Consider the following 25594-nt stretch of genomic DNA (forward strand, 5'->3'; position numbering starts at 1 on the left):
CACACTCAGATTTTGACATTCTATTTGAAAGTGATTGAAAAAGAGAATTCTGAAGATCTACCAACAGACTGCAAGTTGATCGGAATTTCGCAGGACAGGGTTACTTCCTTCTTCCAGGGAAGGAAAACAAAGTAACATTCAATTCAATAGCACCAGTCATTTATGTTCTGTTTGCCTTGTAAGTGCCCAGATTTCTCCTTCATTTAAAAAAATTTTGGCTCTCACCCTCCTGTCATGACCATCAAAATAAAATAATAAAGATAGAGCTAGAGCTAGCTAGGGTCTTAGGCAGTAGAATTCATGGGCTAATGTATGATTTAAAGAGCTTACTGTGCTGACAGTTAAAACAAGTTGAAAAAAATATGAGAAATGTTCAAAAGATGGAAATTGGAAAGGAGTCTCTACTATACCTACCCCTGTGTCTTCTACTGCCATAAAAGTAGAATGCTTTTTAGCCTGGATCTGGTTAGACTATTACAGGTTTTGGAGACTGAAATGGAGGCTATTGGTTACTGATGTGTGCTAAAATCCAGAGCATATGCGTCCTGTTAAAGTAATTTTCTGTTCTTTAAGGGCTGTTAAAGACCCCTCTTTTGGCTGGTTTCTCATTGTTGACCCTCATAGCCAGGGAGATAATGTGGGAAAGAGTCTGTCTTTTGTATGTGTGGCGTGCATGCTAATCACCTCAGTCGTGTCCGACTCTTGAGACCCTCCGGACGGTAGCCCACCAGGTTCCTCTGTCCATAGGATTCTCTAGGAAAGCATACTGGAGTGGGTTCACATGTCCTCCTCCAGGAGATCTTCCCAACCCAGGAATCAAAACCAGGTCTCCTCTGTCTCCTGCGTTGGCAGGTGTGTTCTTTACTAGTGTCACCTGGGAAGCCCCTAAAAGTGAAAGTGTTAGTTGTTCAGTCCTGTTTGACTCTTCATGACCCCATGGACTGTAGACCACCAGGCTCCTCTACCCATGTAATTCTCCAGGCAGGAATACAGGAATGGGTAGCTATTCCCTTCTCCAGAGGATCTTCCTGACCCAGGGATCAAACCTGCATTACAGGCAGATTCTTTAACATCTGAGCCTCCAGGGAAGCCCATATGTGACTTATATGATCATAAATGATTTTGGACATTTAAAGGAACCTAGTTGTCTCAGGTGAATATAGAAAACTTGGATAGGACTTTCTTGCATCTTTAAATTTGTCCTTTTAGAATCACAAAGCAGCATTCAAAATTAATACAATTTAACAGTGTATATGAAGCGTGGAAGATAGGAGAGTTGTCATGTAAGGATTTCTTGTAGAAACTGCACTGCAAAGAGAGACCCAGCATGGAGAGAAGCAGGCCAATCAAGGCAATTCTAAAGGGAAGCACTAGTCTGTTTACATTGAGATTATTTGCTCCTTTTCCATTTCATTGTCTTAAACACATTCACATACATATTCACATACATATTCACTTTAACTACAGATTTCTTTTGACAGACGCCCAAGATTTGATCCTTCCATAAACATGAGAAATCACACAGTGGTGACTGAATACATCCTGCTGGGAATCCCTGAGACAGAGGGCCTAGAGACTGTGCTTTTTTCCCTGTTCTCATCATTGTATTTGTGCACTGTCTTGGGAAACATGCTCATCCTTTCGGCTATCATCTCTTCCTCTCGGCTTCATACACCCATGTACTTTTTCTTGGCGAACCTCTCCGTGTTTGACCTGGGTTTCTCATCAACAACTGCTCCCAAGATGCTGTCATACCTTTCAGGGCTGAGTCAAGGTATCTCTTTTCAGGGTTGTGCTACCCAGCTCTTCTTCTACCACTTCCTGGGATGTACTGAGGGTTTCCTATACACGGTGATGGCCTATGACCGCTTTGTTGCCATATGCTTGCCATATGCTTTTTGCTTTTCTTTTTTTTTTTTTTTTTTTTTTTTTTTTAATTTTATTTTATTTTTAAACTTTACATAACTGTATTAGATTTGCCAAATATCAAAATTAATCCGCCACAGGTATACATGTGTTCCCCATCCTGAACCCTCCTCCCTCCTCCCTCCCCATTCCATCCCTCTGGGTCGTCCCAGTGCACCAGCCCCAAGCATCCAGTATCGTGCATCGAACCTGGACTGGCGACTCATTTCATACATGATATTTTACATGTTTCAATGCCATTCTCCCAAATCATCCCACCCTCTCCCTCTCCCACAGAGTCCATAAGACTGTTCTATACATCAGTGTCTCTTTTGCTGTCTCGTACACAGGGTTATTGTTACCATCTTTCTAAATTCCATATATATGTGTTAGTATACTGTATTGGTGTTTTTCTTTCTGGCTTACTTCACTCTGTATAATAGGCTCCAGTTTCATCCACCTCATTAGAACTGATTCAAATGTATTCTTTTTAATGGCTGAATAATACTCCATTGTGTATATGTACCACTGCTTTCTTATCCATTCATCTGCTGATGGACATCTAGGTTGCTTCCATGTCCTGGCTATTATAAACAGTGCTGCGATGAACATTGGGGTACACGTGTCTCTTTCCCTTCTGGTTTCCTCAGTGTGTATGCCCAGCAGTGGGATTGCTGGATCATAAGGCAGTTCTATTTCCAGTTTTTTAAGGAATATCCACACTGTTCTCCATAGTGGCTGTACTAGTTTGCATTCCCACCAACAGTGTAAGAGGGTTCCCTTTTCTCCACACCCTCTCCAGCATTTATTACTTGTAGACTTTTGGATCGCAGCCATTCTGACTGGTGTGAAATGGTACCTCATAGTGGTTTTGATTTGAATAGCTCTGAGATACGTGGTCATAATGAATCACAGAGTCTGCACCATCTTGGCCACAGGGACCTGGATGGGTGGCTGTATCCATGCCATTATCCTAACGTCCCTCACCTTCCAGCTGTCCTACTGTGGCTCTAACAAGGTGAGCTATTACTTCTGTGACATACCTGCCATCTTACCTCTAGCCTGTGGGGATACATCTCTAGCCCAGAGGGTAGGTTTTACAAATGTTGGTCTTTTATCTCTCATTTGCTTTTTTCTCATTCTTGTGTCCTACACCCGCATTGGGATTGCCATATCAAAAATTCACTCAGCAGAGGGCAGGCAGCGAGCATTCTCCACCTGCAGTGCACACATGACTGCAATTCTCTGTGCTTATGGGCCAGTCATCATCATCTATCTACAGCCCAATCCCAATGCCTTGCTTGGTGCTATCATCCAGATATTGAATAATCATGTAACCCCCATGCTGAACCCATTGATCTACAGCCTGAGAAATCAGGATGTTAAATCAGCTCTGAGGAATGCATTTCCCAAGAGAGGCTTTGCTCTTAAGAAAAACTGAGAAAAGCTCAAGCTTTGCTTGACAAGGTTTGAGTCTCCATTTCTCAGGACTAATTCTCTTCCACAGCTTCCACGGCGTGTTGAAATCAAATGTACTCTGAATGGATCTACCACTTAACCTCACCAAGTTTTAAAGCCATGTCTGCTTTCATATTTTCCTGTGTTTATAATGAAATATAATTACTAGAGTAACTACTGACATCAGTCTTATTCTTGGGCTGCCTGGATTCCCTGCCAGAACCGCCAACCTTCCCCAAACATTTCCTCCCTCGTTAAATCTTTAAAAGAGTTCAGAGAACATATTTTCTTTCTCATAATCTCAGTTAAAAGTATTTCCGTATATATCTAAAGGGAAGGGAGAATGGAAAAAAAAATTCAAGCAAGCCCAGCTTAATACAGAGTATCAGAACTCAATATCCTTTCTGTAGAGCATAACCTCCAATTTACTTCCACTCAACACCAAAACTCTCACTTGAGTAATATTTTAAGGGTTAGATCTATCTCATGTGTAGTCTGGTTTGATTTTAATATTTTCCTTGTGTACACATTCCTTTGGGATCCAGATATTCTTGTTTTATTAGATGACTGGAAGGCTGTTATCTTGAATCTTGTCTCATTAGCCCCTACAAAAATCAGCTTTAGTTTTGTAAAGAAAAAAAGAAACAAAAAGATAGTAAGACAAACAAAAAGAGTCAAATTTAAATGTGGTACTACATGTTTTTCTAAAACAACAACATTGATTACTTTGTTTGTTATAAAAAGCAAGCTGGTTAGAATTTTCATTTAAATTCAGGTAGCAATAAACTTGCTTTTCCATTGAAAATAATAAGGTATATATAACTTATTTTGATTCTGCTAATCTCTAGGTTCCCTAATGATAAGGGAAAAAACAGGTAAATTTATTATAGAAACTGTGTTAAATTTTATAACATAGTCTCATTCTTCTTTTGCTGATTTTAGTTTGTTTCCTTTTATGTTTTACCTACCAGATGTTTATGACTTTTCTTGTAAGCCACCTTAAGTCCTTTTGGTAAGAACCAGAGAATAAATAATGCACTAAAACAAATAATAATAATGATATTAATAAATTTGTATTTCAGAAGTTAAGTAGTATTTTTCATAATGGATTTATTATTTTCTTCCTTCTCTGGCCTTCAATTCTTGTCTATCAAATGACTGAAAATAAGTTCTCCAAGTAGAAACTGTAAGCATCACAATGAATGTGGAGTGAGCTGTTAGAAAATATTAAATGGGCTCCCATGGCAGGAGATGCCAGTCACCAGTGCTCTGAATTTGATGTAAAGGAATCTCTAATGTGAGATACTGTAATTTCACCTGAAAAGTAATTCCGGAGTCACTAGACATTTCTGGCTAGAAATCCAGAGGACATTAACCAAGTAACCTTAATTACATGGAAGTTGTTTCCAGGTTAGCAACAATTGTATTGAAATATTAAATATATCAAGTGTTGAAGGATATAGTGTAAACAATGGTTGGATTTTCACTCATTGCTTTCATATAAACATCAAAAACTCAGTATCTTCCATTATAGCAAGGTTGTTTTTTTCAACGTTCTCTTAACCGAGAGCAAATTACAGTAGTTCCACCCTTATCTGCAGTTTCATTTTTCAGTGGTTTCAGTTCTGTGGTTTCAGTCACCCACAGGTCACCCTTGGTCTGAAACTATTAAATGAAAAATTCCAGAAACAGATCATTCCTAAATTTTAAACAGCCAGCCTTTCTGAGTAGTGTGATGAAATCTCGAGCTCCGTCTGGCCACGTACATGAATCACTGTCCCAGGAATACAGTGTTTATGTTCAAGAAATCTTTCTTTTACTCAGTAAGGACCCAAAGCTCAAGAGAAGTGATGTTGCCAATACAGATAAGCCATAGTGAAGCCATAAAGTGTTTCCTTTAAGTGATAAAGTTAAAGTTCTCAACTTAAGAAAAAAATCAGTTCTGTACTGAGGTTGCTGTGATCTATAATACTAATAATGAATCGGATACCCAAGACACTGTGAAGAAAGAAAAAGAAATTTGTACTAGTTTTGTTGCCACACCTCAAACTACAAAAGCTATGACCACAGTGTGTGATAAGTGTTTAATTAGGACGGAAAAGTCATTAAATTGTGCAGTAAATATTTTAAGAGCGAGAGGGAGACCACATGTTTGTTACAGCGTATTATTATTGTTCTATTTTATTATTTTATTATTAGTTATTGTTGATCTTTTACTGTGACCAGTTTATAAGTTAAATTTTATCATAGGTTTGTATATACAGGAAAAGACATATATAAAGTGTTAGTCACTCAGTTGTGTCCAACTCTTTGTGACCCCGTGGACTGCAGCCCACCAGGGTCCTCTGTCCACAGGATTTCCCAGGCAAGAACACTGGAGTGGATTGTCATTTCCTTCTCCAGGGGATCTTCCCAACCCAAGGATCAAACCAGGGTCTTCTGCATTGGAGGCAGATTCTTTACTCTCTGAGCCACCAGATTCAGGTTTGATACTGTTTGCAGTTCCAGGCTGGAGAAGGCAATGGCACCCCACTCCAGTACTCTTGCTTGGAAAATCCCATGGACGGAGGAGCCTGGTAGGCTGCAGTCCATGGGGTCGCTAAGAGTCCAGAATGACTGAGCGACTTCACTTTCAGTTTTCACTTTCATACATTGGAGAAGGAAATGGCAACCCACTTCAGTATTCTTGCCTGGAGAGTCCCAGGGACAGAGGAGCCTACTGGGCTGCCGTCTATGGGGTCTCACAGAGTCGGACACAACTGAAGCGACTTAGCAGCAGCAGCAGCAGTTCCAGGCACCCACTGGGGGTCTTGGAACATATACCCCAGGATAATGGGCATCTACTGTAGTCACCTCCGTTCTTTAGCCTTGTATTGATGCTGTCAGCTGCATTCATACCCATCCCATTCATTTCATTCTTCCTCTAGTCTCCAAGGATTTATACTAATTGCTTTCCATTTCCCTAAACATAAATACCCACATTTTCTTTCCTGATCTCTCACTTTGATGGGCAGATGCTGAAATAGGTTTATGTTTTACAGCCTTCACTCTTCTGTTCTTTAAACACATGCACATTTTTTTGTTTTAAGGATTTTACTACTTGTCACTACAAAGAAACACATGATGATACTAAAAAATAATTAACATTTGAAAAGTTACAATGGTTTAGAAAATTTCTTTGTATTTTATCCTAACAGTTTTCCTCTAATGTGCATTTTTAAATGTAATTTTAACTATTCATATCTTTCTACTTACTTCCAAATTCTTCACCTTCCATTGAAGGGCAGGTTCACAGGCTAAGAGCCTGGATACAGAAATTTCCTTAGTTAATGGCAGAACCAAAAATAGAATCCTGGTCTTCTGGTTTGCAGATCAGTTCTTTTCCTGTTGCACAGACTTTTAAATTCCACCTGAGGAATTTATGGGTGATCTTGACGCTACAGAAATTTCATTAATTTCCAGACAAGTCATCATAGCAATAAAAACACTAAATATAAAAATAATTCAGTATTTTATTGTAAGAGGTCACCTCTGATACAGAAATTTTACTGCTTCTGACACAAAACATATAAAAGCTTTTAAACATAAAAAATATATATGAAAAAATAATGTCTAGCTTTTACATTCTTTTGATACATTCCTAAAGCTTCATCAAACAGACTTTATAAATTTAGAGATAATTTGAAACTTCCAAAAGAGTTACAAAAGTAGTACAAAAAAATTCATGTATACCCTTTATTCAGATTGCAAAAATGTTATCAGTATATTTATTACAATTCTTCCTCTCTCTCTCCCTATACACATACACCAAACACACACATTTTTTTCCTAAATCAGAATAAGTTGTTGCCATGATAAGTTGCAGACATAATTCCCCTTTTCCTTACACTCTTTACTTAGAGTGCATTTTTCTGAAAATAAGGAACCTCCTTATAAAACTATAATAAAGTTATCAAAACTAAGAAGTTAACATTTATACAATACTATTACCTGATCTGCAGCCTTACTTTAGGTTTTAGTAATTATTCCAATAATATCGTTTATAGAAAGAAAAAAAAAATGTCCAGGATCATGCATTGCATAAAGTCATTTCTGTTTGGTTTCTGTTCATCTACTATGTTCCCGAAGTCATGCTTTATACTCTAGGACAGTAAAGTTTTGAAGATTTAATTCTGAGTATTTTGTGGAGCATCCATTAATTTGAGTTTGCCTGATATTTCCTCCTCATTAGATTCAGGTTATGCATTTTGGGCAGGACAAACTCAGAAATATTTTGTTCTTCCTAGTATATCACATCAGGAGGTATTTACTATACATTTGTCCCTTTAATAGTGAGGTCAATGCCAATCATTTCTGCCAGATTACTCAAGAATAAAGTTATAATTTTACTTTCAGAATTAATTGTGATCTTTGTGGGGAAGAGGGGTACTTTGTGATTATGTAAATATCCTGTTACTCCTCAAAGTTTAAACTGATAGTTGTAACCTCCATGGATGATTCCCGTCAGAATGGATTATTATGGTAGTTGCCAAATAATGTTTTTCTAATTTAATCATTCCTACTATAATTACCAACTGGCTTCCTACTATAAGGGAGAGCTTTCCTTTCTCTTTTTAATATAAAATTTATATTTAAATGTATACAAAGAGACATTTATATTAAAATGTCACGCTAACAAACTGAATAAAATATATGATCCTATCTTGTTGAGAATGTGACAAAGGCTGTTAGCTGGAATCACATGGGGTAAGATAACCACACTAAGACCTTATCTTATTAGGAAGGAGAACCGCTGTTTAGTAGAGGAAATGCAAAAGATAGCAAAACTGAACTAGGTCACATCGAAGTTTCCTTCCAACTCTGAAATACTAATTCTGTGTCTCTATAGAGCTGCCTCATAACTGTGGACCAACCCTTCTGGTTGGGGAAATGGGAGTATGGGTAGAGGAAAAAATGCAAACGGGAGATGATGATGGGACAGAAAAAAAGGCATTTTATTCTTGCCATGAAATCCTTGCTGAATTACCCAACAAATAAAAAAATAACTTCTTCATGTGTAAAACAGGGAGCTCAGCTCAGTGCTATGTGATAGCCTAGAGGGCGGGATACGGTGGGAGTGGGAGGGAGGTAGAAGATGGAGGGGACATATGTACACTTATGGCTGATTCACTTTGTTGTATGGCAGAAACCAACACAACATTGTAAGGCAATTATCCTTCAATTAAAAACAAATTTAAAAATACAAATTATTTTTGCTCAGCTAGTTGCTTGATCTCAGCTAGCTGCAAACACTAGATATGAATCAACAGACGAGGACACCAGTCCTCCAAATAACAGGAGGTATTTATTGTAAGGATATAGAAGAAAAGTGGACCATCAGGATAGACATATTACAGAAACAACATTTTTCAAGACAGAAAGCACAAGGTTCTTGGACCTAAATTTCCCCATTGAACACAGGGCTGTTTATGATATTATGGGAATGGATAAGTTTACCTGTGGAAACAATATTGATGCCCTTCAGACCCAGACTGGTGGGCATTAGAACATAAGACTAGATCATCCCTGTGTATATATGTGTCATCAACAACCTCAGTCTGGGGCAGAAATACATCATCAGTCTCAGTACTACACAAGTACACAATATGATTACAAGACAGAGGACACGGTAAACTCAGACCTCTGAAAAGTCCTCAACCATTGCTCTGCGGTCCACGGAGTCTCCTAAGAGCACATTCCTGAACGAGATGCAGCCGAATTAGAAAGGAACTGTTTCCCAGAATTCTTAGGGGACCACATCAAAATTTTCTTTCTCCAACTCATTCACCACTTAGTCTCAATCTACACTCTTACACCACCTGGGCTGTTTTGGGATTTCATATCTTCTGCAACACAAGATTTCCTGTAGTATGTACTAGCCAGAGGTCCTGAAGACAAATGGCCTGGGCCCAGAAGACTTCTAAACATGGTGGCTTTGCCCAATAACATATTAATATTAACTTCATAATTCTCTTTCAACTGTCACCTGTGAGCACATGATAGGAAATAACTTTGTCTTAAGCTCACTTATATAGGCAAAGAACAATTAAATAGCAAACCCTTAACAGAGTGGGGAGATTTGTAGTGGGTGGGCATGGAGGAGTGTGTTGTACAATCAAATTTAGAGCAAGTTAGAGGATGAGATGGTTAGACAGTGTCAGTGACTCAATAAACATGAATTTGAGCAAACTCTGAGAAATAGTGAAGGACAGAGGAGCCTGACGTGCAGTTCAAGGACTGTAGTCCTTGGGGTAGCAAAGAGTAGGACATGACTTAGTGACTGAACAACAACAGCAGAGGGGAGGATATGTTCTCAGGGGAGACATGGTTTACAGTTATTCATGTGGGTACCCTGTTGGTAAGGTGAGGTAGAAAGACTGTACTTCAATACAAACCTCAAAAGAAATAGAATTTAATAGGTTAAACATATGCTGGAATATGTGTTCTTTAGTTAACTCATATTTACTGATCATATGTAAGATCTGTACAATAGTTGGGGCTTCCCCAGTGACTCAGTGGTAAAGAACTCACCTGCCAATGCAAGAGACATAGGAGATATGGGTTCAATCCCTGGGTTGGGAAGATCCCCTAGAGGAAGAAATGGCAACACACTCCAGTATTATTGCCTGGAAAATCCCAAGGACAAAGGAGCCTGGCAGGCTATAGCCCATGGAGTCATAAAGAATATAATAGTTAGGAAGTGAATAAAATGCACATGGTTTCTGTCTTTAAATAAAACCTGGAGACTCTGAGGTCACCATAGTAAATTTCTGAATACTGAAAAAAAAAAAAAAACCCACTAAGGAAAGTCAAAATTAATTAAAAGGTGTCATGTTAGGGCAATTAAAATTGGGAAGTGGCTTCCCTCGTGGCTCAGAGATTAAAGCGTCTGCCTGAAATGCAGGAGACCCGGGTTTGAGTCTGGGTCGGGAAGATCCCCTGGAGAAGGAAATGGCAACCCACTCCAGTGCTCTTGCCTGGAGAATCCCATGGAGGGAGGAGCCTGGTGGGCTACAGTCCACGGGGTCGCAAAGAGGTCGGATACAACTGTGCAACTTCACTTTCACTTTCACTTTCAAAGGAACCTCACCCCATTCCATCCGGAGAAAGCCCAGACATTGGGCACAGAAGAAAAAACATGACCCCAGATAAAGCCCCTCAGCCTTAGAATAAGATGGGTATGAAATAATGGAAGACAGAATTTTGGACCTGCAATTCTTTGGACTTTAACATACAATGAAAAGATATTTCATATTTATATCTAATTCTTTATGAAATTTTAATAAGAAAATTCATATTCAGAATTGGTATTCATATACAATTTAATTTTGTTAGCAGTATATTATTTGGCACTTTTCCACACTATTGTGAGTGCTTACTTTAGAGCTGCTTCTGTTGAGCTATATTGAAAAATGTAGACATAATCTGTGATGAGAAATTGAACAGAGAAGGCATTTTGGGCTGCGAGTACAGTGTGTCCTTGATATTAAATTAATTTATGTTTTGTGCTGAAGAGAGACTGGTGAGATGGGCTGCTGGATGATGCAGGCAGATCTCCCTGGGTTGCCTGGCAACCAGCTGCCTGAACTGAATGTTCTGCTTTCCCCCAGACCTCAGCAGATGGGGGAGGGCAAACCAAGATGCCACTGGCTCCAGGGTTTTGGAGGGAGAAAATTAGGATATTCTCCTGCATTTTTATTCCACCTTTATTAGTGATAAAATCAACATTTTATTTTGACCTTCAGTTTATTCATCAATTCTTAGTATGCGGAGACATGGAAGTGGGCAGAAAGGTAATTGTTAAGGCTTCTTCAACATACAGTATTTTATCCTCAGGTTGTTATGATATTTCACAAACCCAAGTTGCTTATATATGAACTGATGGTTTATGAAATATAGTTTAGTAACTTTGCTTAAAATTCTTCCCAACTTCAGCCTAATAATATATACAAAGAAGCATCATAAATGCTTTCCAAGTGTATATCAAGCTAAGCTTTCTATAGAGCACAAGACAAACAAGGTAATTCTTCATCAATTAACAGAGCCTTTTTAAGCGATTAAGATATTACCCAAAGGAAACTACAATCTCCCCTCCCCCTTCCATCTTTTGATTAGTGACTTTGCTACATAATCAAATGCCCTCATCAGCAACCAAGAGCACTCCTTTTTTTTCTCACACTCCACTCGATAGATCATCCATGAAGATCCACTACTCTATTTATCTACTTTTCCCTAATTATCATCCACTCTCCTTCCTAATTGCCATCACCTTTTTCAAAACCTCAATCACACACTGATAGCCTTCTAAATGGAATCCCGGTCACCACTGCAGCCGAGGGCATCTCCCTGTTTATAATAGTTCATATCACATTTTCATAACAGCATCTGATCTCCACGCCTGCAATATGAATGTGTGTATGTGTGTGTGTGTGTGCATGCTCAGTCATGTCCACCTCTTTGCAACTCCATGGACTGTAGTCTGCTAGGCTCCTCTGTCCATGGGATTTTCGAGGATGAATACAAAAGGACATATCATAAAAGGCCCTTCCCAGCCTGTCTCTTGCAGACCTTTCTATTCATGGGTCTACAGATGAAACTGTGCTGTGGGTCCAGGAATGTTGGATAAACCACTACTAAGCTCTTCTGTCAGATGTCTCCCAAATAGTCCCTCTTCCATGAGGCCATCCTGGGAAAGTTGATTTCTCCTCCTTTAGCTTGCACGCATTTTTTTCTGACGGGCCTCATTCAGCAGCGCACTTTGGACATACAATAGTAGTGAGAAACAGACCTGCGTTGAATTCCTACAAATAATACTTTGTTGCCTGTGACATTGGGCGTGTTGAACTTCCTAGGCTGCAGTTTCCTCCACTTCAGTTCTGAATAATACCTCCTTCCTGTGGATACTGGCAACATGAGATAATACTCGTTAAACAGCCTTCATTATTCTGGTTCTTAGAGCTAAAACAGGAATTTTAAATTCTCCCCCCCACCATATCTGTCCTTTCCACGTAGGTTGTAAGGATGGGCTGCCTTTGCCTGAACATTCCTGAAGTTAACCTACTACCTATTCAGATGTGTACTAAGCCCAGAGAGTAGGTTTTCCTAATGTTGGTCTTTTCCCCTCTCTCTTCTTTCTCCATTATTCTTACATTTGCAGTGGTATTGTCACACAAAGAATTCTCTCAGCAGAAGGCAAGCATTGAGCTTTCTCAGCCTACCTCACCCGCAGGCTGCAATTATTTGTGGCCAAGAACAGAAGCCCAGGATCAGAGCCTTCTTTGGTTCTTTGACTCAGCTACTGAATTTGAGTGACCCTGTCATTAAACTCCCTGATCTCCAGCCTGAGAAGCAAATGTGTTCCAAATAAAAGATTTAAAAAACAAACTTATTTCATAAAAATAAATGAGAATACTCAGAACTTCTAGAGGAAACATGACTATTGTTTCTTTAACCACTTTCAAGGGACTGTGCTTTAATCTAGTACTATGTCTTTAACTTCATTCCTAAATCCTATGCCCACATGTAGAAATATGCTATTAATCACATCTTAAAACTAGAGTTTATTATGTAACTAACAGAATTTAATTGCTGTTTATCATTTGATTTGCCCCTGATCTAAACAACTTTTCATTCTTTTCTTTTTTTTAATTTAAATTTATTTATTTTAACTAGAGGCTAATTACTTTACAATATTGTATTGGTTTTGCCATACATCAACATGAATCCGCCACAGGTGTACATGTGTTCCCAATCCTGAACCCCGCTCCCACCTCCCTCCCCGTAACATCCCTCTGGGTCATCCCAGTGCACCAGCCCCAAGCTTCCTGTATCCTTCATCGAACCCGGACTGGCGATTCGTTTCTTTTTTTTTTTTTTTTAAACTGTACATAATTGTATTAGTTTTGCCAAATATCAAAATGAATCCACCACAGGTATACATGTTATATGATATTATACATGTTTCAATGCCATTCTCCCAAATTATCCCCCGGTCCCTCTCCCACAGAGTCCAAAAGACTGTTCTATACATCTGTGTCTCTTTTTCTGTCTCGCGTACAGGGTTATCGTTACCATCTTTCTAAATTCCATATATATGTATTAGTATACTGTATTGGTGTTTTTCTTTCTGGCTTACTTCACTCTGTATAATAGGCTCCCGTTTCACCCACCTCATTAGAACTGATTCTTATCTCTATGGAGAAAACCTGGGAAGGGAGACTTCACTGCAAAAACATTCACCAAAAAGGATATTTCCCTTATTTAAAAATAGCGATTTTCAATAAATTATAGAAGAAACTCTACTTAAAATTAAATCTTTTCAATTCCTATTCATGAAGTAAAAATAGATGACAGTTTCTAGATAAAAGGATCCTTTTTTTTTTTTTTGGAATAAAGCCAAACTACACATAGAAAAACAGGAAATCGGCATAATAGGGTAGTCTTTTGTGTTTACACGGTGAAAATTATCTTACATTATCTTCTACCCAGATGTTTTTTATTAAAAAGAACAAAATTCAAGCAATATTTTTGTTTATTTAAACAATATTTATTGTTTAAATGCTACCTTTTCATGCACACTGACTCTACTATTGAAATAATTTAGCTACTGGTACCAGGGGGTTTAATCTTATATTTTCAAAGCAGCCACAGGAGGCAACTGAAAACTTTATGACTCATTGTTAATCGTGTTGCTTACTTTCATGGAAAATGAAGAGGCAGAATTTAAAGGGAGAATGTGGGTGGGGTGGGGCACGGAGGATGGACTAGTGTTCTGTTTGATTATGAAAATACTAACTCTGTTGTGAGAGAGAAAGTCTGGCAAATGATCATAGTTTAAAATACCTTTTTTCCTTGTTATCAGTTGGTTCTGGGTAATATTTCTCAGAGCAACCAGAACCTGGTTATTGAGATTCTCTATTGTATAACATAATTAATGTGATCCAGCTGCATAAAACCAACAACAAGGAAAAGAAAACAAAATTGAGAGCAAATCACACACCCACAAAGTTTTACATGACTGACAGGGGATCCCAGCTTCTTTGTGATAGTTTGCTTCATGTCTTAAAGACAAGCATGGCCGTGCAGTGGTGAGACTGGAAGCCTGTGCTTGGGCTGTCTGATGAATTCTCACTAGGGATGCATGAGCTGTGAATGCTGTACCTCTTCTCCCGTGTCAATGTTTAAAGATAGATCAGCTCAGTATTGAATTCATGGTTTTCTGCGAGTCTGTTTGTCAAACTGTGAAGTCCTTGGAGTTCCTCCAGTGACATCACTCACCCTCTCTCCTCATGGATACCCACCAAGAAACAGCCCCTCTAGGGGGCTCTGCCCAGAAGTTCCAGGTGTTGAAACGATCAGACAGCTCAGGAGCAGCAGGAAGTACATAGCACTAGACTGGCGGGGATGGGCGACAACTCCCAGGGAGATTACTGAAGAGGGATATTTGATAAAACCTCCCCTTCCTAGTAGGAGAAGGCAATGGCACCCCACTCCAGTTCTCTTGCCTGGAAAATCCCATGGACGGAGGAGCCTGGTGGGCTGCAGTCCATGGGGTCGCTAAGAGTCGGACACGACTGAGCGACTTCACTTTGACTTTTCACTTTCATGCATTGGAGAAGGAAATGGCAACCCACTCCAGTATTCTTGTCTGGAGAATCCCAGGGACCAGGGAGCCTATTGGGCTGCCGTCTGTGGGGTCACACAGAGTTGGACACGTTCCTGACCCAGGGATCAAATCTGCATCTCTTATGTCTCCTGCAACACCTGGGAAGTCAATATTCTGGGGAAGATGACCGAAACAGGGAGTGAAAGGGTTGATGCATAAGATAGGCTGTGGCCTGAGGAACACAGAGCAGAGCACAGTGAAAGAACATTGAGATGAGACTTTCTAGGCCCTTAATTGTCCCTTTTTTCTCTTATCACCTAGTCAACAGATTTTCAGTTGGGTTTCTCATTGGAAACTGGATTGCCTCCACTGAAGGAAGGGTGAAAACAGACATTGTTAATGACAGGCATTGGGCCAACAGGAGCAAATCACCAAGAACTCAGTCATTGCAGCAACATCTATATAGGAACAAATAACCAGAGAGATGATCAAAAGTGAAAATTTACCTCATTTATGTGACTTTAAAGGCACTAAAATGTCCTCAGAGATAAAAGATAATATGAAGGAAAGTGAGATATGTTGTCAAACAGTGAATGTTGAAATGAGGGTCGGTTTGCTCTTATCTCTTTAAGATACAGTCAGATGATCTCACAGCCGTATGATTCGAGCACAGTCATTATGTTTTCCTGTGATCTGCTCCCCGGGACATGTGCTGGCCTCTGACTCATTGGTACTGTCTTGTATCCACTTCCAGATCTTGACATTAATTACTGTGCACCCTTTTAAAATTATTTAGAAGTCCTATAGAGTCATCCTGTTGTCAAGATTTCTTCCTATCTCTTACTTTTCACTTTTTCCCTTCTAGGCTTTATCCTCTTTAGGCAAAGAAAGCGAAAAGACACAAATTTTTCAGTGTATTTATGCTCCAATGAGTCATACCCACCCCTTCCTTTAAAGTTGAAAGGTTTTACCACTGGTCATTACAGGGTGTTCAAAAAGCAAATGTATCAATAGCTTATTAAGATATAAAAAAATAATAAATCTCAGGCTTCTGATTCTAGAACAAAGAGTAAGTACATACTGAAAGTGTGATCTCTTTCTCTACACACAGAAATTATAGGAAAAAATATAGTAAGTATACATCTTCAGATGAAAATAATGAAGAAGAATTCTCTACAAACAAGAAACAGCCAGGACACCCATAGTACCGATCTGACCTGGGGCCAGAGCTCTACAACCCAAACAAACTCCAGGCCAGAGCCACATTTCAAAAAGGACCAGCATTAATATTACAAAATCATCACATTCAGAAAAGAGTCACAGTTAAGAACTGTTTTATCAGCTTTCTCATCAGCTATTCAAAGAAATCAATATTCTGAAAAGACACACACAAAAACCTTAAAAATCAGAAGTACTTATAAATTAGGAAACAAAAAATAGTAGGCCATCAAAAAGAATTTACAATAAAAATATCAAAGAGAAAATTAGATAATATTATTAGGAAATAAGAATAGGAAATTCTAAACAAAGGAAAGAAAAGTTGTGAAAAGAAATCATCAGAAATCTTATATAAATAATATTATTGAATTTTTAAATTCAATAATATATGACTGAATAAAGGACTAAAGAGAAAAAATTACTGAACCAGAAAATTTAACTTTGAAAATGATCTAAAATATAGCACAAAAAAAAATAAAGAAAAGAAAATATAAAAGCCGATAACTTCTAAGCATTTTCTTTTAGAAGTTATTTCCCAGTTTTCTGAAATTTTTAGGACTGCATCTGCTGTTGTTCTCCCACCCTCTGATTTCAATCTTAGGACTTTCTTTAGAAACCTTTCTTTTCATTTTAGTACTTTTACTGCTGAGAGTATGTTGAGAGCTCCCCATGCTTCCTTCTGTTTATCTTTATCTGTGAGCTCAGAAGAGTACAATATCAGGTGTTCTTACGTCAGGAGAGAACAATTACTAGCAGATCCATTCAAGAGAATTACTGTTTCTTCCTTTTTAAAAAACTGCATAATGGTCTTATGAGGTGCTAATGATGAAAAAAGAATGAGAAACACAAAATATTATTTTTAATCCAGTAAAAATTCCACTTCCCAGAAATGACCACTGTTAATTTTGGTGGGCATCTATCAAGCACACCTATATATGCCCACACTTACACAGATTTACATGCATGAAATAATATTATAGTTATCATTCTGTACTCTAATTTTTCTATTCCCTGAACTATTTTTTTCACATCAATAAATCTAGATAGCCATCTTAATTAATATGGCTACCAAAAAATCCATTTTATGGCCACAGAATGTATTTAATTCACTAACAGAAAATGTAGGAGATGCAGGAGACCCAGGTTCAATTCCTGGGTTGGGAAGATCCCTTGGCAAAGGAAACGGCAACCCACACCAGTATTCTTGCCTGGGAAATTCCATGGACAGAGGAGCCTGGCAGGCTACAGTCCATGGGATTGCAGAGAGCCGGACATGACTGAGCACACACGCACATGATCATGAACTATTACATTTAACCATCCTCTCAATTGAGACCCTTATTTCATAAGGGTATTTCATCCATATGCATATAATCTCAGTTTCTTCCCTGCTTTAGAAAGGCAATATAACACAGCAATACTCTCACATCTTGTCCTCAAGTATTATTGCTTTATCTTAAAAGGAAGACCTCAAATTTTATTTTTTTTAAGCATTTATTTAGGTTAAAACTTTGGGCATGAACTTTTTTAAAGGCAAAGAAAAGAAACTCATATTTTAAAATCAAGCAGTTGAAAAGAAGTGTTTAGAAGGCAACCTGAAATAAAGAAAATTACAGATCCCCTTTTCCAGTGGGCTATGAGGGGTATCCATCCTATTTGAGAAGGTGGGAAGAGGAAGACAGAGAGCCACCCCTGCTTCTTTGCTTACCCGGTTACTCGCATCCTTCCAAGAGCAAAAGGAGAAACATGTAGGGCTCCATAGTGACCCACTAGGACTTGTATTTATTTAAAAGAGACAAAGTATTTCAAAGCCTTTGTTTAAATGGGGAGCACATTGGAATAGTAGATTTATACAATACCTTCATGAATATGGGGAGAAGAAGAAAGCAATTTTGCCTAATAATACATAGCTAGAGTAATTTATATTTCCAGAAGAATAAAAATTCACATTTAAATACAAAAATGAACATAACTAATTATCAACTAAAAGCCAATTAGAAAACCAAACATTTTAGTCATTAAAGGCTGCATTTTAGAGGATAGGAAAATTTCTCTATTTCAGATGGATGTCCTAAAAATTTCCATTATTAAAGTAATGCTTACAAGAGAAACTTTATAAAAATCAAAGACAGAAATGCAGCACTATTCATTTTATTAAAACAGAATTTTGTGAATGTTTTTATTTAACATATTTTCAAAAGGGGGTTGACAAAACAGAATGGTATCGATTACTACAGTTAAAGAAAAAAAGGGAACCTTTTCTCCCTTTCATTTTTTTGAGATTCCTTTTGCTAGCAATTGCTAATAGAAGCAGCAAGATTTTCAAGGCTAAATTCAAGAATTTAACCAGCTAGCGAAAAGAAAATCTTAAAAGTTTGAATATGAGAAATAGTAGGAGAAAAAATGAAAATAAATGAAACAAAAATATAATTGTTCATACTTGCAACCAAGGATTACAGTGGAGGAAAAATTATTAAACTGTTTCTTGCATTTATCAGTTTCAAGTCTACTCAGCACTTTGAGCTTGGAGAATAGAAAGATTTATGTTTATGTCAGAACTGTTTTAGGGGAAAAAAAGATGAGTTATGTGAAACCAGCATAGAAAAGGAAAAGAGAGAGAGAAAGATAGGAGCAGTTCAGTTTCTGCCTCTGAAACTAAATAAGACAAAAGTACAAGTGCTTCTCTCCTTCCAAAACACAGAACTTTCCAATTTAGTATAAATTTTTTCAATATTTATGTCATGACAAAGTAATAATATTCTGTAGCTATCAAAGTCCCTCCGTTGTTTCCTTTTGTTGAAACTAATACTTGGTATCATGTCATCAACACAGTTTCTATGCAAAGTTAATTCCCTGGGGCTTCTTAATAAAGGAGATCAAGTCCTTTTCCATGACAAGGAAAATGTTCAGTTCTCTTCTCAGTTAGCTGGGAGTTGGAGGGGGAATACACGTATTAATATCAGAGTGGGGGGGTTTTGGCTTCTGTAAACGAAATGCAGGGCCCTATGACCTCTGCCAGCCATTTTCATCAAGACTTTCTCTCTTACCTATGTTACCTCCTGTATCTAATCTCTATACACAAACAGTGCCTATAGTGACACCAACATGTAACGATCACTGATTTGAAACCGCTGCTCCAGAAAGATATTCGCACATGGTAGTGTCATCAGGAAGCCATGAGCTTCACAGACCTCTCTCCCACAGTTCTAATCATCATTTCAACCATTCTTTATCCTATCAATTCAGCTCTGAGATCTTTTTTTTTAGACTATCTCCTTTTTAAAAATTTTTCTTTTTTTTAACACCAAAAACACTTTGTATTGGGCTATAGACATAAACAATGCTGTGGTAGTTTCAGTGAACAGTGAAGGGACTCAGCCATCTTTATTGCAGCCTAAATCGGTGCAGAGAAGAATCTAACTCGTCAGTGGCCCAACAGTGTCATCTTCTGGCCAATATGAGGAATTTTACCTTGCTTCAGAAAGTGAAAGTCCCTCAGTAGTTGACTCTTTGTGACTCCATGGACTAGACAGTCCATGGAATTCTCCAGGCCAGAATACTGCAGTGGGTAGCTGTTTCCTTCTCCAGGGGATCTTCCCAATCCAGGGATCGAACCCAAGTCTCTCTCATTGCACCCAGATTCTTTATAGCTGAGCCACTAGGGAAGCCTTGCTTCAGAGGCCAATCTCAAGGGCTGAATTCTAAACAGAGAGCACAGTTGTTCTCACCAGGAAAAAAATGAAAGGATAATTAAATGACATGAGAGAAGTGTTACTTAATGCTATCATGGTGATCATACTGCACTATATAAATGAATCAAATCACCACATACACCTTAAGCTTACACAGGGTTGCATGGCAATTATATTTTAATATTTTTTTCATTTAAAATAGAGGCAGTACTGCAAATGGTAGTCATTGCCTCACCAAAATCAGAAACTAGGAGGCCTCTGGGCACCTTTCTTCCCCTTAACCCATGACCACATGCTTCTAAATAATAGTTCCTATGGACAGGGAGGCCTGGCGTCTGCGATTCATGGGGTCGCAAAGAGTCAGACACAACTGAGCGACTGAACTGAACTGAACTGATGATGGTACACAATTTCAGATGTGAAAGAATGCTTAAAGATAATCTAGTCCAACATCTTCATTTTATAAATGTTGGAAACCAAGGTCACAGAATAAAATGACTTGTTCAGGACCACACAGGGTATTATTATTAGTGGAACCAGGTAGAATCCAGATATTTTTCTGGGTCCTAATTAAGTGCTTTTTTACACTATGAGTAAAGTGTTCTCATAAAGTAAAGTGTTTCTATTCTTTCCTATTTCCTCATCCAAAATGACCTTGAATAAATCACCATTATTATTACATGCCTTAGGAATAGTAATAGTAATGGGTGTGCACATACACACATTTCCACAAAAGGATGTGGTCAGGGAAAGAATCCATCAAAGTGAGCCCTGCCAATACCAGTATTGAGGATGGCTGTGGGCATACTCAGGCTTTTACCTCACCTTGAGGAACAACATCCTGAGAGGTTTAACACTGCAGGGGAAAGAATTCATTAAAATTATTCAGTTAGCCTCTGATCAAAAAACTAACATGCTCTGGAGGGAGGCAGGGACTAGTACCTAGTGTTGCTAAAATATATTATCTGAAATATCCAGTTTTCAACAAACAATTAACATACAAAGAAACAGAAAAGTATGATCTGTAGTGCAGGGGAAAAAAAGCTGCCTATGAGACTAACGAAATGTCAAATTTTAATAGGAAAATATTTCAAAATTGTCCTTATAAATATGTTCAAATAACTGAAGGAAGCCATAATTAAAGAAGCAAAAGAATGTGTAATGACAGTGTTAAATCAAATAGAGAATATCAATGGCTAAAAATTTTAAGAACCAAATGGAAGTTCTGGAGTAGAAAAGTACAATTACTGAAATAAACAATTTATTAGAGGGAATCAATGGTAGACTTAAATTGGCAGAAAAAAGAATGAATAAACTCGAAGATAAACTGATATATATATATATATGCATGCAATATATATACATATAATTGTAATATACTTGCCAATAATAGCAAACAAGAGTTGGGTGGGAGAGAGTCTATATTAGGCAAAGAAAATGACATGATAACTCAAAAGCACAGAAAAGAATGGTGAAAGCCAAAAATAAGTAAGAAGGTTATTATAACAAAAGCTATAAATACACAGTTGCTTTACATAAGTCCCCCAGTTTCAGTTTCTTAAAAACCATGAAATTATATAAAGCAATAATTATAACATGTGTTGTTGGAATCGTAGCATTCATAGATGCAATATGTCTAACAATAATACCACAAAAAGAGGGGGAAATGAATAGAGATATATAGAAGTAGTGTCTCTATATTGCTCTGGAATTTATTTAGTATACATTTGAAACTGATTGTGATAAGTTAAGATATAAGATGGTAAGTCCCAGAGCACTATTAAGGTAATAAATCAACAAAATAGTGAAAAACTCAGTAAGTAAATCAAAATACTATTTCATAAAGTAAATTTTTAAAGTAAAGGAGAAATAGAGGAACAAAAAAGACACAGAATGAGGCATAGAAAACAAAAAACAGATAAAATAGCAAATATAAATCCAATTATATCTATATTAACATTAAAATGTGAATGAATTAAAATTCAACCAAAAGGCAGAGATCGTCAAACTGGAACAGAAAAAACTTTTCCTAATACATTCTGTCTACAGGAGACACACTTTAGATTCAAAGATACAAACAGAAGGAAAACAAATGCTTAGAAAAAGAGATATCATGCAAATAGCAACAACAAGGGAGTTGAAATGGTTAGACTAACAGACAGAATAGACTTTAAAACAAAAAATGTTACTAGAGATAAAAAGGAATATTTTATAATGATAAAAGGCTTAATCTGCTAAGAAGATAGTACAATCATAAATACACATGTGTTTAATAATATATAGTGACCTCAGAAACTATAGGATCTAGGGACATTCAGACACATAAGAGATGGGGGTGAGGGGTAAGGAACCTGCTACAACATGGATGAACCTTGAAAACATGCTAAGTTAAACAAATCAGTCACAGAAAACACATTTTATGTGATTCTATTTATATCAAATGCCCAGAACAGGCAAACCTATAGTTATAGAAAGTAGATTAATGGTTGCTTAGAGCTGAAATTGATGGAGGTAATGAGAAGGTGATCTGTAAAAGGTATACGATATCTTTTTGTGATGATAAAAATGTTCTAAAATTGACCGTGGTGATGGTGGACACTCTGTAAATATACTAAAAAATACACTGACTCCTATAATTTAAATGGGTGAATTCTCTGGCATATGAAATATATCACAATAAAACAGGTTAAAAATTGTAGCAATGGAAAAGGTTTGATACATTATTGAAATAAACCAGGATTATATATATATATAATATGATTTTTCAAATGTATAAATACACATATGTAGATAGATATATGGATGACATAGGTATACATGAAATAGTTGTAAACAGGATTTTAGAAAATTAGTTCCAATTTAGTTACTCATTAAAGAGAGAGTAGAAATGTCAGAATGTTAATAGTGATTATTATTTAGGTGGTAGGGTTAATTTGTAATTTCTAGTCACTTTACTTTTTTACAGTTTTCCTATTTTCTTCAAATCTATTTATTTTCAAGAGGAAAAAAATGATTACTATTTTTTGAGGGTCCAGGAATTCTGGAAGTCAAACTCCGTCTTTGATTTAATGTAGAAAATCTGCATTCATACTACAGAATTCAAAGCACGGTCGTAAAGAGCAGATACACTGACCTAAGTCTAGAGGATTGATGAAATACCTGTCACTAGATAGACTAGCACATTTCTAGTTTCTGAAATGTAACTGAATTTCTTTACATCAGACTTAAGTACATAACAGTCATCACAGCATAGATGACGAAGTGATAAATTTAATGGAATGAATTGAGTAGACAACAGATTTTTTTTTTGGAAAAATGAAAACTACTCCATGCAAATTGAAAAGAAATTGCTGGAAGAGGTAAGCATGTGTGCTCTAGTTATGACAATAGAGAGGCAACATTATTAGCACAAAGTTAAAACCCTTGCATTCACATCTTAGCTCAGCACATTTCTATCTCTGAGACACTGCAGGAGTGCCTTAGCCTCTCAGTGCGTTTATACACTCCTCTGTATACCAGGATAATAATATCTACTCTATATGAAAATTCTCATAATAACATATGTCAGTGTTTATAAAGTGCATAGCATAGTACCTGGCACATTGTAAGTGCCATAAAGATTTTCTTGAATACAAATTTATATAAATATATACATGTTTAATGACAAAAAAAATCCATTCAACCTATTTATCCCAAATGCCACTTAGCCATTCACCCCAGCTGGTTTCAGAGACCACATGCCCCATATAAATGCAAGGCAAATCTGTAAGCACAGATAATGACATACTACTTTATGCTCCACAAGTATCTACTCCTTGGATTAGTGCTTTTCTCAGAGCCAACTTCATATCCTTGTTTCTCAAGCTGTATATCAAAGGATTCAGGGAAGGGTTAACAATATTATTGAACAACGGAACCACAGAATCCAGCCAAGGGCTGGAGGCAGGCCGGAGATAAATGAGGATCACGGGTCCATAGAAGAGCAAGACGGAAGTCAGGTGGGCACTGCAGGTGGAGAAGGCTCTGTGCCTGCCTTCTGAGGAGCTGATTCTCAATATAGAGATAATGATGCGAGTATAAGAAGTGAGGACAAGAAGGAAACACAGGAGAGCCACAACACCTACGTTGGTGACACTCACCCGGTGAGCTAGAGAGGTGTCTGCACAGGCCAGGGGCAGAACCACCGGGATGTCACAGAAGAAATTGCCCACCTCCTTGGGGCCACAGTAGGGTAACTTAAACACAAGAAATGTGAGGACAGACGCATGCACACTGCTCCCCATCCAGGTGCTCAGAGTCAAGATGACGCACACCCTGGGGTTCATGATGGCCGTGTACCGCAAGGGGTGACAGATGGCGGCAAAGCGGTCATAGGCCATCACAGTGTACAGGAAACACTCCGTGCAGCCCAGGAAGTGATAAAAGAAGAGCTGGCAGGCGCAGCCCTGGTAAGAGATGGTCCGGCTTTGCCCCAGAAGGTAGAGCATCATTTTCGGGGAACTCACAGAAGGGAAAAAGATGTCAAACACTGACAGGTTGCCCAGGAAGAAATACATGGGGGTATGGAGGTTGGAGGAAGTGAGGGTGGCCAGGAGAATGAGCAGGTTCCCCACAAGAGTGAGCAGGTAGAAAGTGAGGAAGAAGACAAAGAGCACGTGTTCCAGCCCCTGTGTGTGAGGGATTCCCGTGAGGAGGAACTCGGTCACTGGAGTGTGATTCCTCATCTTCACATCTAGTCACACCTGGAAGATCAGACAGTGGTCTCACTGAGGTGGGCTTTCCCCAAAACACTAACACCTGCACAGGACCCAGGGGGAAGGGATAACATCTGTATACTATCCATAAAAATGGAGAAGAGAATGACAACCCACTCCAGTATTCTTGCCCAGAGAATTCTATGGACAGAGGAGCCTGGTGGGCTGCCGTCCATGGGATCTCAAAGCATTGGACACGACTGCATGACTGAACTGTCCTGAACTGATTGATGTGAATGATTCTCAAAAATGCTCTCACCGTCATAACTGGAATAGCAGAAAACTGAAAACCATCTAGTGGTAATACAGGAGAACAGGATAGAAATGATAGTACTTAATACAGGCAAAAGCATCAAGCAATTAGCAATATTAAAAACAACTATCTTGTTTCAACATAAAATTCTGTCTTTCAATAGAATTTACATGTGCAATATGACAATATGTATGGATACAATTAAGGTTTTTAAGATTCAGCATCATTAATTAGGGAATATCTTAAGAAAATCCATGAAGTTAGCTAAGTCAGTTTTAGCCCAGACTCCAATAGAGCCAATTCCCATCTTCTCTTACCTACCTCTACTATGTATAACCCATCAGATGAGGAGAGAATGTTCTAGAAAGAAGGCACCTACAAATGGAAGGGAAAGAGTGGGCTTGGGCTGGAATCCAGGCTCCACGTCTACCCTCCTGGTTTCCTTTCCTTTTAGATGCCATGAAACAGGAGGGCCAGGCTCTGAAACCAGAAAGGCTGAACACACCTCTTTGTCAGAGGAGTGGCATTCATTCCCTGAAGAGTGAATAGGCATTTTGGGTATTCCTTTGGGACCGTCTCCCCAAAGGAGATATCTATAGAACAGAGGAAGCAATTAGACTGGAGACTTTCCCCTCCTTCCTCCTTCTTCCCTCCTCTTCTTTATTTCACT

General features: G+C 38.1%; 2 protein-coding genes across 2 annotated transcripts; one reads left to right on the plus strand and one right to left on the minus strand.

Moving 5' to 3' along the window:
* The first annotated feature begins 1506 nt into the window (after positions 1-1506).
* LOC129653791 (putative olfactory receptor 10D4) lies at positions 1507-3346 on the plus strand. The gene is made up of 2 exons (XM_055583478.1): positions 1507-1900; positions 2790-3346. The coding sequence occupies exons 1-2, from the start codon at positions 1510-1512 to the stop codon at positions 3344-3346; spliced, it is 948 nt and encodes a 315-aa protein (XP_055439453.1). The 5' UTR covers positions 1507-1509.
* A 20362-nt stretch (positions 3347-23708) lies between these two features.
* On the minus strand, positions 23709-24641 carry LOC129653792 (putative olfactory receptor 10D4). Its single transcript, XM_055583479.1, has one exon. It carries the CDS (start codon positions 24639-24641, stop codon positions 23709-23711), a length of 933 nt encoding a protein of 310 aa, XP_055439454.1.
* Positions 24642-25594: the final 953 nt, after the last annotated feature.

This window comes from Bubalus kerabau, chromosome 5 (assembly GCF_029407905.1).
Source record: "Bubalus kerabau isolate K-KA32 ecotype Philippines breed swamp buffalo chromosome 5, PCC_UOA_SB_1v2, whole genome shotgun sequence".
Lineage (NCBI taxonomy): Eukaryota > Metazoa > Chordata > Mammalia > Artiodactyla > Bovidae > Bubalus > Bubalus kerabau.